Below are 16,789 nucleotides of genomic sequence, written 5' to 3'. Positions count from 1 at the left end.
CAGTTCTTTCCAGACTCTGGACTGAGTCCAAGATTATTTCCACAGATGCTGCCTGACCTGTAAGATATTTGGAAGATGACCTTATCTAAACCATGGTAATAATTAGGAAGCGATTCTGGGATAATTGGGAAGTGGGCAGTTTAAATTATTTTTTAAATCCCTATCCAATGATCCCCGTTAGATGCGGAATATAGTAAAGAGCAAGATTAGTTTTGTGGCTTTTAACAGGCAGTGCTTTCTTTGCATTGAGAGTTGAATAATGAAGCCTCTGGTATTCATGGAATTATATGTACCGTACAAGTTTTCAAGTAAACTTGATCTCTGGAAAATGAGCTGTCTTTCCCCAGGTTGCCCAAAAAACCACAAGCATGTTTGAACAATTAAAAAGCTTGGCATTCATCCAGAGACAATTTTGAGCAGAAATGAAATACTGGTATACATGTTCACATTATTTGGGAGTTCAGGCACCTCAGATTTTATGCAGGGATAACATTATTGAAAATCAGCACGCGAATCAAAAATGCGTAAATGTAAACACGTAAATTGGAGCACACTTCAAAAATACAGCGTGTATATTAGGTTTTGGTATTAAATAACAGCATGTTATTTCAAAAATGCATAAACCAAACATGCATAAACACGAGGTGCCTGCACAATTAGTTGTGCTACATATCTCAATAACTTACTTGATGGTCCTAACTGTATGCTTTAAAAAAATGCCCAAATATGATTCTTCTAGCAAAAATATTGTACAGCTAATTCCCAAATGAATAGATAACGCAAGAAACCAAATTAACAGGATTTTGACTTGTTCTCATAATTTGCCCTATCTCCCAGTTTGGTGAAGGTCAGTAAGTTTCCTTACTGCAAAATATTTGCAGATAACAAGCTATTTTTTGATGGATACAAAGAGACTGTAACCATAATATTGAGTAAAAAACAAACATGCTGGAGGAATTCACTGCATCAGGCAGCATCAGTGTTAGGAAAAGACCAGACAACGATTCAGGTCAGGACCCTTCGTTATACTCAGTCCTATGTCCATTTCCCTCCACTTATCCTTGATCGTTCTGCTGTCAGTTACAAATTCATCATATATCTTCGATAAATTGAACTTAACGCTACCTCTTTGCACAATAAAGCAACATTAGATTTTGAAAAATCTCTTTTGTGATATTCATGAAATTTCAATTTCTATCCCCCAACACACAATGAAAAACACGAAAATCTAACATAATACTAAAGATAGATAAAACCGAAAACTCTTCTTACAGCAGATCCACACAGGTCTAATTATTACATTTCCAGAATGAGTGGTTATCTCCAATTTTAATTGTTATCAAAGACTGACATTCTAAAGAATCTACACTGGAAGATATGGGTTAATTCCATCCACTGGATATCAGTGTTAGTATAATGTAATTGCTTGGCTCAATAAAGATAATTTCAGACTTGGAAGCTAATTTTTTTGCTTCCATGCATTCCACAATTCCAATCTCTGCAGAAGAAAACATCATCATCCAGGTTTGGAAGGGATACCCATTATTCGAGGTTCTCAAGGATTTAATCTTGGGAACACTCCAAATGCAGCTAAAGATGATACATTATGATAAGGCCATAAAAATAAGACAGAATTCCATGGAAAACTAGTAAATCAATTTCCATGTTTGGAGCTGCTGCAAACTACAGTTCCAATTACGTAGGTTTCCTGGAAAGCACGGGGTGTGTATCATTACGGGAATTTGCTGAGGGCTGAAGAGAGCAATGTACTACAAAGTTGGACTTTCCACAAATATGATTCATCACTATTTTTCAAAAGTAAGTATGATTCATCCACAATTCAAACAGTGCCAAGTAGCACTATCGGCAAATGACTGCTGATCATTCATTATTTATATCCGACAACTTTGAGGTATGCAAAGAGGAAAAAAACATCTATTTATTCTCTTTTGTTCACTGACTTTTTCAGCATTTGAATTATTTTTAAGCAAAAATACAAAATGTTAAATACCACATCCATCTGAAGGAGACATTTTTTTTTTGCAGATCCAGTTATCTTGCCAATTTGCTTTTAACAATTTATGTATTACATCTTCAAAATTAAATAAAGCCCCAAAATTAAAACAAAACTCCAATATGGCTAACAACTCTCATTAATCAGACCCTACAATTTATCACAAAATAGAAAATAATGACACTGGAATGCAATTACAATCAAGAAATCAAAATGACTATAAAAGTCAAAATAAATCTAATGTTTCTTAGTAATTTTTCAATTGGGAGTTAGATTATTACTTCCTAGACCCATTTTTCTCAGTTCCTATAATTTATATGTGCATCATTTGTGCTGCCAAATATTAATTGTATAACTGATATGATCTGGACATGCTGATACATACAATGGGACAAAACTACAATGGCATCAACATTATAGTCATAATATAAAATATACAATCTAATTTCACATGGCAGGCTATAAATAACATTACAAGCCATGAATGGTTTTCACTGGTAACCTTTTAAGTGCATAAAATAAAGCTCTGAAATTGAAAATTGGACATTACACTTAAATTTATATTCTGTGATTAAATAAAACTTTGCTTAGGATAAGGCAAAATGCTTAAAAAAGCCATTGCAGTATCCAGTTGAAATATAACCATAACACAATGCTAACATTGCACTTGTCTTTACAACTTAAGCAAAACGAAACAAAATTATTTTCATGACGCCAATACCATTGTTCTAGTCCACTTCGTCACTGAGAATGCAACGCATTATCAAATATTTTTCCATATGTGCCTTTGCTTGACGATAGAAAGCGGTGTCGTTTAACGAAAGAGTTTGTGAACTTTAACAGGAACTGGGGCTCAGTTAGAACATTATCTTTTCAAAGCTCAGACTTCAAAATTAAAACCAAAGTGTAATTAACTTCAGTTTGGACACTGCCATTTAGAAATGAGTCTGCCTTTTTAGTTTGGCAAGGTTCCTGGTGGAGCTAACACAATACCAAATACATAGAATAATCCCAGTAAAAAATTCAGTTTTGCAGTTTTCTGGGGAATTTTGGCATAATGCTGGCTTCGAAATTGTCGTTCAAGTGAAAATGCCAAAGGCACAGTTAAAAGTGGCAACGTGAGGCTGATTGTATAATGAGTTGCTAAAATACAAAATATAATATACGGTATAAATATTAGTAGGTTATACACAATATAAGATAACGTTGGTCCAATAATAATGGCAAAGGTAACTATCCCAGCTTGCTTATCAGACTCCATGTCTCTAGTATTGTTACTGTGCAAGATAGCTTCTGTATTGAGGGCTAAAGGAATTGCATAAAGTAACGGGGAGATCGCCAAGTAACCCACTTGAACAGCATAGGCAAACATCACAGCAAGTGGTCCAAAGGTGATCAGAATGATGATATCACCAAGGGCAAAGTATTTAAATCCAATACCTATAGAAGACCAAAAGAAAATAACAATGGTTAGATATTTCAAATGCAGCAAATAAACACAAAATACATTATGACTGCAAGATAGACACAAAAAGCTAGAGTAACTCCGCGGGTCAAACAGCATCTCTGGAATGGGTGACATTTCGGGTCGAGACCTTTCTTGAGACCCATCCCGATTCGTCACCTATTGCTTTTCTCCAGAGATGCTGTCTGGCCGGCTGAGTTACTCCAGCAATTTTGTGTCCATCTTAGGTTTAAACCAGCGTCTGCAGTTCCTTCCTACACATTATTACAAAGTATCTAAATATCAAACTGAAGGCCTTATTGACCACTTAATTGTTGCTCATTCATGCTGAAAGAGGAATTTGAATGTTTAAATGCAGTTATAGCACAATGCAATGCCACTAAACCCAAAGCTCTAAGATTTCTAGGGCAACGTTTCAAGTTGAGGACAAATTTAATAGGGCCACACAGAAGGTGTGTGGGGGGGGGGGGGGGTATATGGTAACGAGCTGCCAGAGGAAGTAGTGAGGCGCGTACAATAAATAGCATTTAAACTATACATGGACAAGTACATGAATAGAAAGATTTAGAAGGATATGGCCCAAACTGAACTAGCTTCGATTGAGCATCTTGGTTGAAATGGACAGGTAGAGCCAAGGACTTTTAACTTCAGGGAACAACTTGGCTTTGATGACAAACTTCTGTCAGTTGTGCTACAAGCACAAAGCAGTAAGGTGCCATTTAATGTGCATCTTAATTCTGGTTCAATGAAACCAAATATCAAAAACTTAATTCAAGATTTGCACGTTATTATATTCTACACCCTCTTATTTGCAGTGGTACCTCTCTTAGGAAGTTAAATAATAAGTCTGCAACTGTAACGCTACAGTACTATAATTCTGCTCTAGAACAGGTACACCACCAATTTTCTGGCAACCATAGTTCCAGAGCCTTGCTGGATAATTGCATTTCCTGTCACCAAGTCCGGCCTTGGAAGTCCTACTTAGGTCGAGACCGGCCGCCTCACACAACCTAGGCGCCACCTTTTCGGGGGCAGGCAGGGTGGGGGGGGGAATTTCAAGTGTGCTCTCGTAATTTTGTCCGGATTACAGAATGTGCCGGACTATCAGTTGCCGGAAATTTGGTGGTGCACTGTACGTTTTCTATGCACTACCTGTTGTACCTATGTAAGCTGGACTCTACTCACGTATATACAGGGAATGGAGGGAAATGGATTATGCACAGGTAGATAAGAGATTGTCTTGACATTATGCTCGGCACAGAAATTGTAGGCCCAAGGGCCTGTTCTTGTGCTGTACTGTTCTATGTTCTAAGAATACTCCCATACACATTTTAGGGACTTAGTATTAGCACTGGTCTATAATTGTCACATGTACCAAGATACATTGAAAAGCTCTGTTTGTGTGCTATCCTGTGAAATTATACACGAATACAATCAAATCATGCACAAGCACAACAGGTAGTGCAAAGTGATAAAAAAGTGCAGAATACTGTGTTACAGCACTTAATACAGAGAAGGTACAGATAAAATAAGTGCAAGGCTCTCTATTACACTGCAAATCTATAATAGGGATTAATGAATGTTCACCATTACCACAAACTGTCTATGCTTGGCTAAAAATGTTACGTTATCGCTCACTCCTAATGTTACTTCATTTCATATGAATCTAGTAGTTGTGATTTACTGTTGCATAATTCTAACCCAATGGTTTGCTTTACACTAGTCAGGGAGCTAATTCCTTTCTAGTGCTGCTGATGTTTCTTTGAGTCAATAATGCCACTGTCCCCCATTTTTTCTCCCAGATTTTCCCCAAAGTAGCTAGTTTTCATTCACACCCTTCAACTCTGCACTGTTATTCTGTGCCTTATGTTGAACTTTATCTGCAGTGACTGAAGTGTTTGCCATTTTGCTCAACTGTTCCTCATTGACCCTCATATTTACCTCAACCTTTGCAGTTTACTTTCTTACAAGCGCCCATCAGCTCCGCTTTGATTCTTTTTTACCATAAACCTAACAAAAGCGATAGATTATAGTAGCCAATTATCCCATCAGCATGTCTTTTGGAAGGGAGACTCAAAAAGCTAGAGTAACTCAGCAGATGAGACAGCATCTCTGGAGAAAAGGAATATGTGATGGTTCAGGTCGAGAACCTTCTTCAGGCTGAGAGTCATGGGAAAGTGAAACAAGAGATATGGACGGCAATAGAGATTAGAACAAATGAATAAACGATATGCAACTGGAGCACAAGAAGAAGCCAGCGTGGTCACAAACAATGTGGAAACTTCACACGGTATTCAGATTCAGAATTGAATCCAGGTCCCTGAAGCAGTGAGGCAAGGACACTATCTGTTATATCGTTTATATTAGTGTAGATTATATGTTGTATCTTACATATGTTATATATATATATCTATATATATATCTCTATATATCTATATATATCTATATATATCTATATATAATATTATTAAGCAGATAATTTAAAAAGATTAATTACAGTAAACTCCAGTAACTTGATATTCTTGGGACTTTGCTAGTGCTGGACCAGATTTTTCAGACTATTGGACAGACAAGACCTGTTCCACCCCAGTCATTTCTTATTTTCCCTGCTTCTGTCGGGCAAAAGGTACAGAAGCTTGAAACCAGACTCAGAAATAGTTTATTCCCTGTTATCATGCTTCTGACGGTTCTACCATTTGCTACGATACTGTCCAATTCACTTTTACCTCAAAGTGGATATTGAACTTTAACTATGGAAATGCACCAATGCAATGCAGACTATATTCTCCACTGTGTATCTTCCTCTTTGCTCTACCTATTGTGTTTAAGTTTGACATAATTGTATTTATGTATGGAATTATCTGACCTGTTTGGGGAGGATGCAAAATAAAACTTTTCTCTGTACCTCGGTGCATGTAACAGTGATAACCCCCCCCCCCCCCCCCCCCCCCAATTCATATCTAACCCCTTTTATCTAATTTTCGGTTTACATTACACCTTACATATGTTTTCCAGTGAATCGAGCCAGTTGAGATGAGTGGCAAGTAGACATGTAGGACGGACTTGTGTTCGAACTGCAAACCTACACATGTTCTTGACCCATCTCTGACCATAGCCGCCCACAGCTTGGACTCTGGTTCCAGCCACACACCCATTTTATATTCTGAACCACTGGTTTACCATCTGAACTATTAAAAGAACCAGGTGTCAAACAATTGGGACTGTAAATAATCATGTATCACATTATTACAGTTTCTATGTAATTGGTTATCTAAGGACCAAATGCCAAATAAAGGGTTTTTTCCAATCAAAGCTGTGTCATAATGGTTCATTTCTGCAAATGCAAAATTAGCTCAGCCTTTCTACTCTATTCCCTGACATGAGGTAATTAAAACTGAAGTGAAACCAGGTAGGCTTCCGGCCCGAGATTAAAGAAAGAGAGAAAGATTGAGCAATCCGAAAAAAAGTATTCTTCAAGTGCCTATAGTACGTGTATATTTACCACTCCTCAAAACTAGCCAGTTTCACAGGAAAATCTAAACTGTTGTGCAATGTAAACAAAAAGTGAAATAAAATAACGTCGGTATGAATGAATATGCTTTCATCTAAAGAAAGGTCTCGACCTGAAACTTCACCTATGTTCTCTGGAGAAGCTGCCTGACCGCTTGAGTTACTCCAACACGTTGTATCTCCCTCACTTTAAGACCTTTTCTGTTTTTACTTTCACTCTCTTTATCATTTATTAGTTTTAAAAGAATTCAAAAGTATATGGGTCTAAATTGCTTTAAGAGAGCAACATCATGAATAACAATGCGCCTATACAAACTTCATACTGTTACTTTAAAATAAAATACAATTGGCAAAGTCAAGAAAGTAATAAAACGGTTCAAAGAAAACGGGAAAGATTAATGTTTCCTGGTGAAACATGTTCCAGTCGAACTGAAATAAAAACGGAAAAGTTGAAATGCAGGCAAAACGCAACAGGTTAAGTAGCGTCTGTGTGTAGAGAAATAGCTTTCGGTCCGATACCCTTCATAAAAACTGGCCAAGGATTTTCAACCCGACACGTTAAGCGGTTTCTCTCTCCACATACGCTGTTTATCCAGCTGAACTGTCCAGCCTTTTATTTTCATCCCGGATTACTGGTACCTGCACTTTTATTGATTTTTGTAATTGTAATTAAACTGAAAGTATGGCGGTTCAGCGAGTTCCCTTCCACGTACCTCCAGTGTACAGAAACGAACTGGACAGTCCCCCGAAGAAGATGAGAGCCAAATGCTCGAGTTTGAGCTTGGACAAGTAATAGAGGGACAAGGCGCAGAGGCAGCCCAAGGTGTAGAGGAAGGCTCCGAACCGCACCACGTCCTGCGGCTCCAGGATGCGATCCACCAGCGTGCGATCGTCGCTCTTCTTGTGATCGATGCCGCGGCTGAAGTCGTAGTAGGTGTTGACCAGGTTGCCGGCTCCGTGCACGGCCAACACGGCCAGCGCCGCCAGTAGGCAGATGGGCACGTCCAGCTCACCCAGGTTCTTGTAGGCCAGCGCCGTGCCCAGGGCCACGGGGGTGAGTGAGGCGCTGAAGCTCCAAGGTCGAAGCGCCAACATGTACGCGGCACATTTGTGCCTCAGGCTCCAGCCGATAGCGGACGATGGAGCTGCTGCTGCCGGCGGCGATGGTGGTGGTAGCGGCGGCGGCTCGGCAGCCCCGCCCTGGCCCCTGGAATCGGCGTCCACGTTAATCGGATTGATCGCACCATTCTGCTTCATCCTCGCTCCCGGGTCGCAACACTCCGACCACCGGCGACCGCACACGCAGCTTGCCCTGGCAACCAACACCGGACCATCGCCCTCTGCTCCTGACGTCAGAGCCACCCCCACGTGACCTGCGGCCCCCACCGCCCAGCGAGGGCCCGTCTGCGCACGCGTACAGATGCTCCCACACCGTCAGTGAACCGTGTCTGCGCACGCGCATCGATGCTCCACTGTCAGGATGCCGTGAATGCGCACGCGTATTAACGCTCTCTGTCAGGGAGCCGTGTACGCGCACGCGCATTGCTGCTCCACCACCACCGACGGGCCGTGTCTCCGCTGGCTGCCAGCGAGCATGCGCAGTGTCGCTGCAGTTCAGCCGGTGTGCCGCTTGACGTCAACAGAATCTCCCTCCCCCGCCCCCGGCCCAGCCCCAGCGCTCGGGCATCAGCGCCGTTATCTCGGTGACTCCCTCCCCTCCATCACCGCTCGGTTCATCACCGGGCGCCGCAAGCAAAGTGGCGATTGGCTCAGCAGCGTGCCAATGCGGGCGGACAGCGCCGGCGCATCATTGCCCTTGCTCTCAACATGGCGGCCCTGGGGAAGTCGTGCTGCAAATCAATGTTTTGAAGTGAAGATTTCATGATCTGTTTGTTATAAAACCGCAGGAGAGTAAGTATTAATAGAGCACGATGTTTACAAATCTGTTGTGCTGCTGCAAGTGAGAATTTAATTGTTCCCTTTCGGCGCATATGACAATAAACCACTTTTGATTCTTGACCATGCAAAATGCAGATTACCTATCTGTTAATGATATGATGATTAGGTTAATTAAATATTTTAATCCTGATTATCTTGCACAGTTCAATCTAATTGGGGATTCATATTTCGGCCTGGTGCGGTAATTTGAACTAATTATTGGCTAAGAAATGCATTCTAGCATATAAAGTGTATTACAGTCTACAATCAGGAGGCAGCTGAACTAGAAAGATGTGGGTTCAAATAAGTTATCCAGACAGATGTGCAGTACTGAAAGTATGCTACTTTATCGAGATGTGGTTCTTCTGTCAAAGACGAGGTGCTTATACAGTATCAACATAGAAAATGTTGGAAATGCATAGTACAGTAAACCCTTTTTATTACGGGCCTCTTTATAAAGGAATTTGGTTGTAACAGACTGTTTGGCTATAACAGATAGACACAAAATACTGCAGTAACTCAGCGGGACAGGCGGCATATCTGGAGAGAAGGAATGGGTGACATTTCGGGTCGAGACCCTTCAGCCTGCTAGTTACACTGTGGAGGGCATTGAAATTGACAGGGCATTGAAATTAACAAGAAATCTCTCCAATTGACACTTAACTCCACCAAACAATGTAACAAACAGCCTTTAGTATTTTTAGCTTTCAGTAAGAAAATACATTTTTCATTGTTAAAAATAACTTTATTTTTGAAAACAACTCATTGTTTCATGGAGTGACCTCTGGGAGCGATGATCGGCAATAGAGGAAACTATGTCATTGTCCCACTCCCCCATGGTCGGGTTATAACGAGAGTTTTCTGTATTTGATCTGATAGAAATGTATAAAATCATGACAAGAACACTGATTGAACAAAGCCTTAAACATATAGAACGTAGAAAAGTACTGCACAGGAACAAGCCCTTTGGCCCACAATATCTACACCAAACATGATGCCAAGCTAAACTAATCTCAACTGCCTGCACATGATCAATACCCCTCCATTCCCTGCACATCCATGTACCCATCTAAAAGCCTCTTAAACACTACTACTGCATCTGCCTCCACTGCCATCCCTGGTAGCAGATTCCAGGCACCCACCAGCCTCTGTAAAAAAACAAATTGCCCCGCATATATTCTTTAAACTTTGCCCCTTTCACCTTAAAGTTATGACTTCTAATCTTTGACATTTCCACCCGAGGGAAATGGATATGACAGTTTGCCCCATCTATTCCCCTCATAATTGAATCTACTTCTATGAGGCTCTGACATTAATCTCCTTTAATCTAGACAGCATTCTGGTAAACCTCTTCTGCACAGTCTCCAAAGCTTTCACATTCTTCCTGTAGTGGTGTGATCTGTATTGTATGCAAAACCAATATTCCAATAAAAAACTGGAAATTACCCTTTTTACTCCTCCCTTCCCCAAGGAATTCCCCCTGCTTCCCTTTTTGTTCCACCCGTTCTGACACCCCCTCTTCCAGGCAGTCCAACTTGTTCTATTCCCTTGCTGGGTCCCCTGCCACCCCCTCCAGGGCCTTCTGCCTCCCCCCTCTCCTGCTGTCTCTACTAAATGGGTTTTGGTTTAGTTTATAGACACAGCCTGGAAACGGGCCATTTGGCCCTTCTGGTCTGCGTCGACCAGTGATCACCGCACACTAATGCTATCCTACACACACTTGGGACGACAGATGGCACAATGGGCTAAGTGTTCGGCTGGCAACCGGAAGGTAGCCGGTTCGAATCCCTCTTGGAGTGCATACTGTCGTTGTGTCCTTGGGCAAGACACTTCACCCACCTTTGCCTGTGTGTGAATGTGTGTGAGTGATTGGTGGTGGTCGGAGGGGCCGTAGGCGCAGATTGGCAGCCATGCTTCCGTCAGTCTGCCCCAGGGCAGCTGTGGCTACAGAAGTAGCTTACCACCACCGAGTGTGACTGAGGTGTGAGTGAATAATGCGATGTAAAGCGCCTTGAGTATTAGAAAGGCGCTATATAAATCCCATCCATTATTATTATTATTATAGGGACAATTTACAATTATACCAAGCCCTTTAGGCTACAAACCTGTATATCTTTGTGTTTTAACCTGAGGATTATGGTGCTGAAGGCCACAATGAGCCAGAGATCAAATGCACCCACTTGTGGTCTCCTCCTTCCTCTCCTCAATAGTGTGACAAAACCTGAGCTGTAGAACCAATTGCAAAGAGATATGAATATTTTTTTAATTGTAAAATTATTGAAATTGATTGAAATTGTTTTTAAACATCTGATTATCAGACTCATTTACCACTATTTGGTTGGGTTGAGGGAATTCAGCATTTTAGGGTCTGTTTGCCAACTGCTGTCTGCTTTGCCATGCATGACAGTCGTTGGATTTAAACTTTGAATTAGTTAGGAGATACAGAGCCATCGAGCTATATATAACCTATAAGAAGCCACATATAACATATAGGCTTTGATTGTGATTTTTGACTGTATCTTGTTTGCTGAATGCTGACTGCATTGGCAGATCACCATACACAGACCATGTGTTACTAATCTGTTGACTATGTCATGTGATTTGACAGTACTCGGAGACTCAATGCTCCAAAAATATCTCTGTATTCATTGACTCATTATCTTCTTTTGGAGTAAAAGTTTAACCACCTAAGCTTTGTATCAGTAAAGTCCGTTTGCTAAGACTTTATTTGTGTTTAATCTTTAATAGATGAGGTGCTGCAAAATAAGTTTGTGCTTAAATAGCTGGAATGTTACAGTGGTTGGAGTGGGCATCTAACTAGCTGACAGACATCAGGCCTCTGACAGTACATTCTACACTTATTTCATTGCCGTTTTGTAATCTTTAATAGGAAAGTGTGAGATTAGGCAAGCAAATAGGGAGCCCGGAGTGATGAATAATCTACATTTATGTTTTGGGTAAGAATATATGTTGATGTATGTATTTATGTAATAACTTGTGCTGTAAAGATATGGGATGAATGTCAGTTTTTGAATTATACGAGTTTCAATGCGAGGTGCCAACTCTCTGTAGTTCAAGGATATATTAACATGACATAGAAGCAGATAATGCTTGTAAAGTTGAGAGCAGGCAGCATCTGTGGAACGGTAAATGGTTAAATCATTAATGCTCAGTTACTTTTCATCCAGTTCGATGATTGAAGCAGTTAGAGAAATAAGCATTGAGCTAGTACAGAGTCAAGAAAAGGGGAAAGACAGGAGAGAACAAATGGAATATATGTGGTAATTTTAAAAAGCAGCAATGTGTAAATGCCAGGAGAATGATAGGGTAAGGTAATTAGCATTGGTCGTGGGGCAAAAGAGGAAAAAAATGATTCTGGCGGAAGTCAAATTGCCAGTTTTCATTTGAAATAAATGAACAATCTGAAATTGGTGGATTTGTTGTTGTCAGAAAGCCTGGAAAGCGCGGCCTGTCTAAATGTAAACAGTTGGTATTGGAAGACCATAACTTGTACAACTGAACCGATTCCTCAAAATAAGTATGCGGGGATTTCTTATGGTCATTGAGACATCATCATCAGTGACTGAAAGTCAGTGTTTCTCCAAAACCTCGCTGCCATGGTATCTCTGCAACAAAAGATATGTAAGCAGATTACTGATGCATGTAAATGTGAGATGGCCTTTCTGAATGAAAATGTAAATTTGGAATTTGTTTAAAAGTGTCAAAATTCTGTGGAATACCACGCAGTGAATCACTGGACAATTAAGTCCCATTTTTAGAGTTCACTGATAAATCCTCACCTCATTTACCATGTTCTGCACTGAATGAGCTGGCATTCTGATGGGAAAATAACTGCTTTTTGTGATGCACAATGTTCTGAACTTGCTCCAGGAGGGAAATGAATATATGTTTCATTGAGATATAACTTAACGGGTAAAGTGATCAATCTGTGCCCAACTAAAGAGGTTAAGGGTTATACAAGATTAAATGAAGTTAATGACGTTGCCCGCAAGTGTAGTAAGTCTGTTTTTATCACTTTTTTCATTTTGAAAGTTAGATTTTCTCAGTCTTGCGGTTTTCATTTGCAATGGTAAGTAATAAAAAGTATTACAAAAATACAGTTAATCCTACAGTTAATTACGTAACCAGGTAGTTAACCAAATTGTGTACCAATTTGCAGCTTGTTCTGTCTGGTAATATAAATTTGTGAATTCTGCTATATTTTTTGCACAGCATTTAGTGCCTGTTATCTATGGAAAATTGACTTTGGTGACGAAGAGACTTCAATGAGACAATGTCAAAATGCATCTTTAAACCTAAACACTATGGGATTAAAAAAATAGTTTGTTTACCTTTTCTGATTTGTGAGTTAATCTGTTAACGTGAGTGTTCAAAACAATCTGTTTTAAAATCTTCTGCACGCATTCAACAAAATCTTGAAACTAGGTTAGTAAATGGACAAAATAATAATTAACATGCAACAGTAGGGAGCTGAAGTTTCATAAAAATTGGTTTAATAAATACGATTAAAGCAAGTATGGTGGGACAGGAGATACATAGCATGTCCAAAGTATGGGAACTGAAGGACACCATTAAGACTCATAACGATCACAGCAGCATGGCGGTAGAGTTGCTGCCTTACAGCGCCAGAGTCCCGGATTCGATCCTAACTACGGGTGCTGTCACTATGCAGTTTGTATGTTCTCCATGTGTGGGTTTTCTCCAGGTGCTCCGCTTTCCTACCACACTCCAAAGACGTACAGGTTTATAGGTTAATTGGCTGTGGTAAAAGTGTAAATTGTCCCTCGTGTGTAGGGGGTGATCGCTTGTCGGCGTGGACTCCATGGGCCGAAGGACCTATTTCCTGCGCTGTACCTCTAACGTCTACTGAAGTAAAGCTGCGGTATGTGTAAAATTTGCCATAAGCTGGACATACTCAGACACTAGGATGCATTACTGTTCATGAAATGTACCTGGACGCACCAGTTGATAGTCATACTGACAGCTTAAAGTACTGCAGTCATGTCCAGTCAAGAGCAGAGGAGAGAGTGACTACAGATGAGATAGGCATGGGGTTTGAAGATGGCATTGGTAGAGCCTTAGTTTTTGCACTTATCTAAGGTACATGAAATTCTTGCAGCCTGTGGCAGCAGTTTGCACTGTGGAAATGAGCACCATTCAAGTTAGGAAAGTGAAAAGGGATGAAGTAATAGAACGTAGACAAAAATGCTGGAGAAACTCAGCGGGTGAGGCAGCATCGATGGAGCGAAGGAATAGTTGAAATTTCGGGTCGAGACCCTTCAGACGGATGAAGTAATGATCAGATAGACACTGTTAGGGGGGCGGGTAGATGCTGTGATGTACAGCAATGAGCTGAAAGCTGAACTACCTGTCCTGTGACACGATAAAGAACATGTTGGTGCTGGCGAGGAAATTGAAGTGGTCAAATAAATACCCAATTGTTGGGAACCAGTTACATAGATAGGACGAAGAAGGAGGTTCTTCAGTTGCTGGTTTGCATCGAAGATTGAAAATGAAATGCTGGAGGAACTCAGCGGGGCAAGCACCATCTCTGGATAGATGGAATGGGTGACGTTTCAGGTCGAGATCCTTCTTCAGACTGAGACTCTCAGAAACATCACCCATTTCTTCTATAAAGAGATGCTGCTTGTCCCGCTGAGTTACTCCGGCATTTTGTGTGTATCTTCTGATGAACGATTATTTGCCGATAGGTAATAATTCCTTCATTACTACATGAACTATTTGTAAATTGGCATAAAGCAGAAAGTTAACCATCCTAGAATTCCCAATCTTGATTACTTTGGAATCACATATTTATAATAGCGATCAAATATTGCTGCATGTATTAAAAGACCATTAATTTTGCCATCTAACAAATTGTTGTGACTCCAATAAGACTTATGTTGATTTGCTCTGCTCATTCGTCCCACACTTTGGTTATCATTATCCATTTTGATATCCTACATTATTGCCTTGTTCTATCTCATTAACTTTCTAAATTACCCCTTACCAGAACACTCCTCTTTAGGTTAAAGCTTTATCAATAACTCTAATTATTCAATTCATTAAAACTGTTCCCGGTCCAGCTGAAGTGAAGACTGCCTCAACAGGTATTCTTCCAATAGGAAAAATATCCTATGAGAAACATGTTAGCTGTTGAAAGTGTTTTCGATATCAAGAGTTGGTATTATATGATTATCATAAAGGGTTCAGCCTCTAATTGTATGTTCACAAGTTTTTAGAAAGAGAAAGAAAACAATATGTGCAATCCTGTTAATTTGTTTGAAATATCTGGCAGCATTTTGATTTGTTTATATTTTGCAAATGTTGAATACCCGAATTACATAAGAGGGGAGGAGGGGGGGAATAGATGTAACAAATAACTGTGAGATTATTCCTGACTTTAGAAGCTTATAAAAGAATGCAGAAGTAACCTTGTGCTATTGGAATGGAAGATATTTGAAATAATATAAAGTATGAAGTAACAGGAATATGCTAACAGATTAATGCATTGCACCACAGTCATGGATTTCCCTTTTCCATTGGCCAACGGCACTGTTGAAGGGTCAGTCAGGAAAGAGGAGAACAGGTCCTGCTCACAACAAGATTGGGGCAACAAACTAAATTGTGGATGAGTTCAGCGGTCAGGCAGCTTCTGTACAGGGAATGGAGTGATGATAATTTATGTCAAGCCCTTAGATTTCTCAGTCTGAAGAAAGGACCCAACCAGAAACATCATCTGTCCATTTCCCCACAGATGCTGCTTGACCGGCTGAGTTCATCCAACACTTAGATTTTTGCTCAATATTTCAGCATCTGTAGGCTCTTGTATCCAACACAACTGCAGTATTAGTTTCTGGAAAATAGTTTTATCGACTACGCAGAGCCTGGTGAAAAGTAAGAACACATTTATATCAGAGGGAATGGAAAATGTATAATTGAGAAACAGAAAAATCTTTTACATCCTAAGTGATTGTGTGCGTAATGTAACCTTGGTCATGACATCCTCAGAAATGGCACATTTCTCTGGTTAATGGCCTGAATTTTCCTGCGAAATGACAGCAATTCCACATGGAACCATCAGCATTTGCCTGGTAAGTATCAAGAAGGTCAGGACTTCCTGATGAGTATTCAACAATATTGCACCACTCGGGAAGTATCTACTGAACCTGTAACCTGGGTTGGGTAAACCTCGGTGAAGGAACAGCATCTCTGTTCTATTCAACAGAAGAATCAATTGCAAAGAACATGGATTAGAAAGATATTTTGCATCATTTTAAAATCATTGTTCACTGAAATATTTGTATTTAACTTTAACTTTTAATTATTTTTTAAATTCATAGTTGTCCGTGACTGTATATGAGAGACAGTTGGAATCGTATTTTGACAGCTGGCTAAGCAGGTGATTAACTATGTCAAGTTTCTTTGACCATCAATTTGGGTGGAGCTTGTGGTCCTGTAACATGATTAGATTTATGCCAGGATGGTTTCTGCAAGAAGGCTAGGGATTGAATAGCCACATAAAATAACTGATTTGTTTCGAGTAGGTGAGCAACAAGGTGCACATAGCTCAAAGCTGCTTGGAAGTTCTGTCCTATTCTTGTTGCTCCGTTCTTACTGGGGCAATGCAAGTTGTCTGTGTAGCCAAAGATTGAGGAAGAATGGCCTGCATCGTGACACAATGGTAGATTTGGTACCTTGCTTTGCCACAGACCCAGATTTGATCCTGGCTATGGGTGCTGTTTGTACAGAGTTTTGAATGTTCTTGTGACCCCGTGGTTTTTCCCTGCGAACTCCGGTTTTCTCCCACATTCCAAGGATGTGCAGGTTTGTGGGTTAAT

The 16,789-nt window shown here is 40.3% G+C and overlaps 2 protein-coding genes across 2 annotated transcripts in view; one reads left to right on the top strand and one right to left on the bottom strand.

The window, feature by feature from the left end:
- Positions 1-1,806: 1,806 nt before the first annotated feature.
- Positions 1,807-8,369, bottom strand: ubiad1 (UbiA prenyltransferase domain containing 1). Its single transcript, XM_033048010.1, has 2 exons — positions 7,703-8,369; positions 1,807-3,454 (listed from the first exon to the last, which is right to left on the bottom strand). The coding sequence occupies exons 1-2, from the start codon at positions 8,244-8,246 to the stop codon at positions 2,970-2,972; spliced, it is 1,029 nt and encodes a 342-aa protein (XP_032903901.1). The 5' UTR covers positions 8,247-8,369; the 3' UTR covers positions 1,807-2,969.
- A 180-nt stretch (positions 8,370-8,549) lies between these two features.
- Positions 8,550-16,789, top strand: part of mtor (mechanistic target of rapamycin kinase) — a 190,030-nt gene continuing 181,790 nt past the window's right edge. The window contains exon 1 of the mRNA XM_033048008.1: positions 8,550-8,900. The gene's annotated coding sequence lies outside the window, so the exon portion shown is untranslated. The remainder of the gene's footprint in view (positions 8,901-16,789) is intronic.

Source organism: Amblyraja radiata, chromosome 31 (genome assembly GCF_010909765.2).
Source record: "Amblyraja radiata isolate CabotCenter1 chromosome 31, sAmbRad1.1.pri, whole genome shotgun sequence".
Classification (NCBI taxonomy): domain Eukaryota; kingdom Metazoa; phylum Chordata; class Chondrichthyes; order Rajiformes; family Rajidae; genus Amblyraja; species Amblyraja radiata.
Note: the sequence above shows the minus strand (reverse complement) of the source record. Positions and strands in the feature narration are given on the sequence as shown.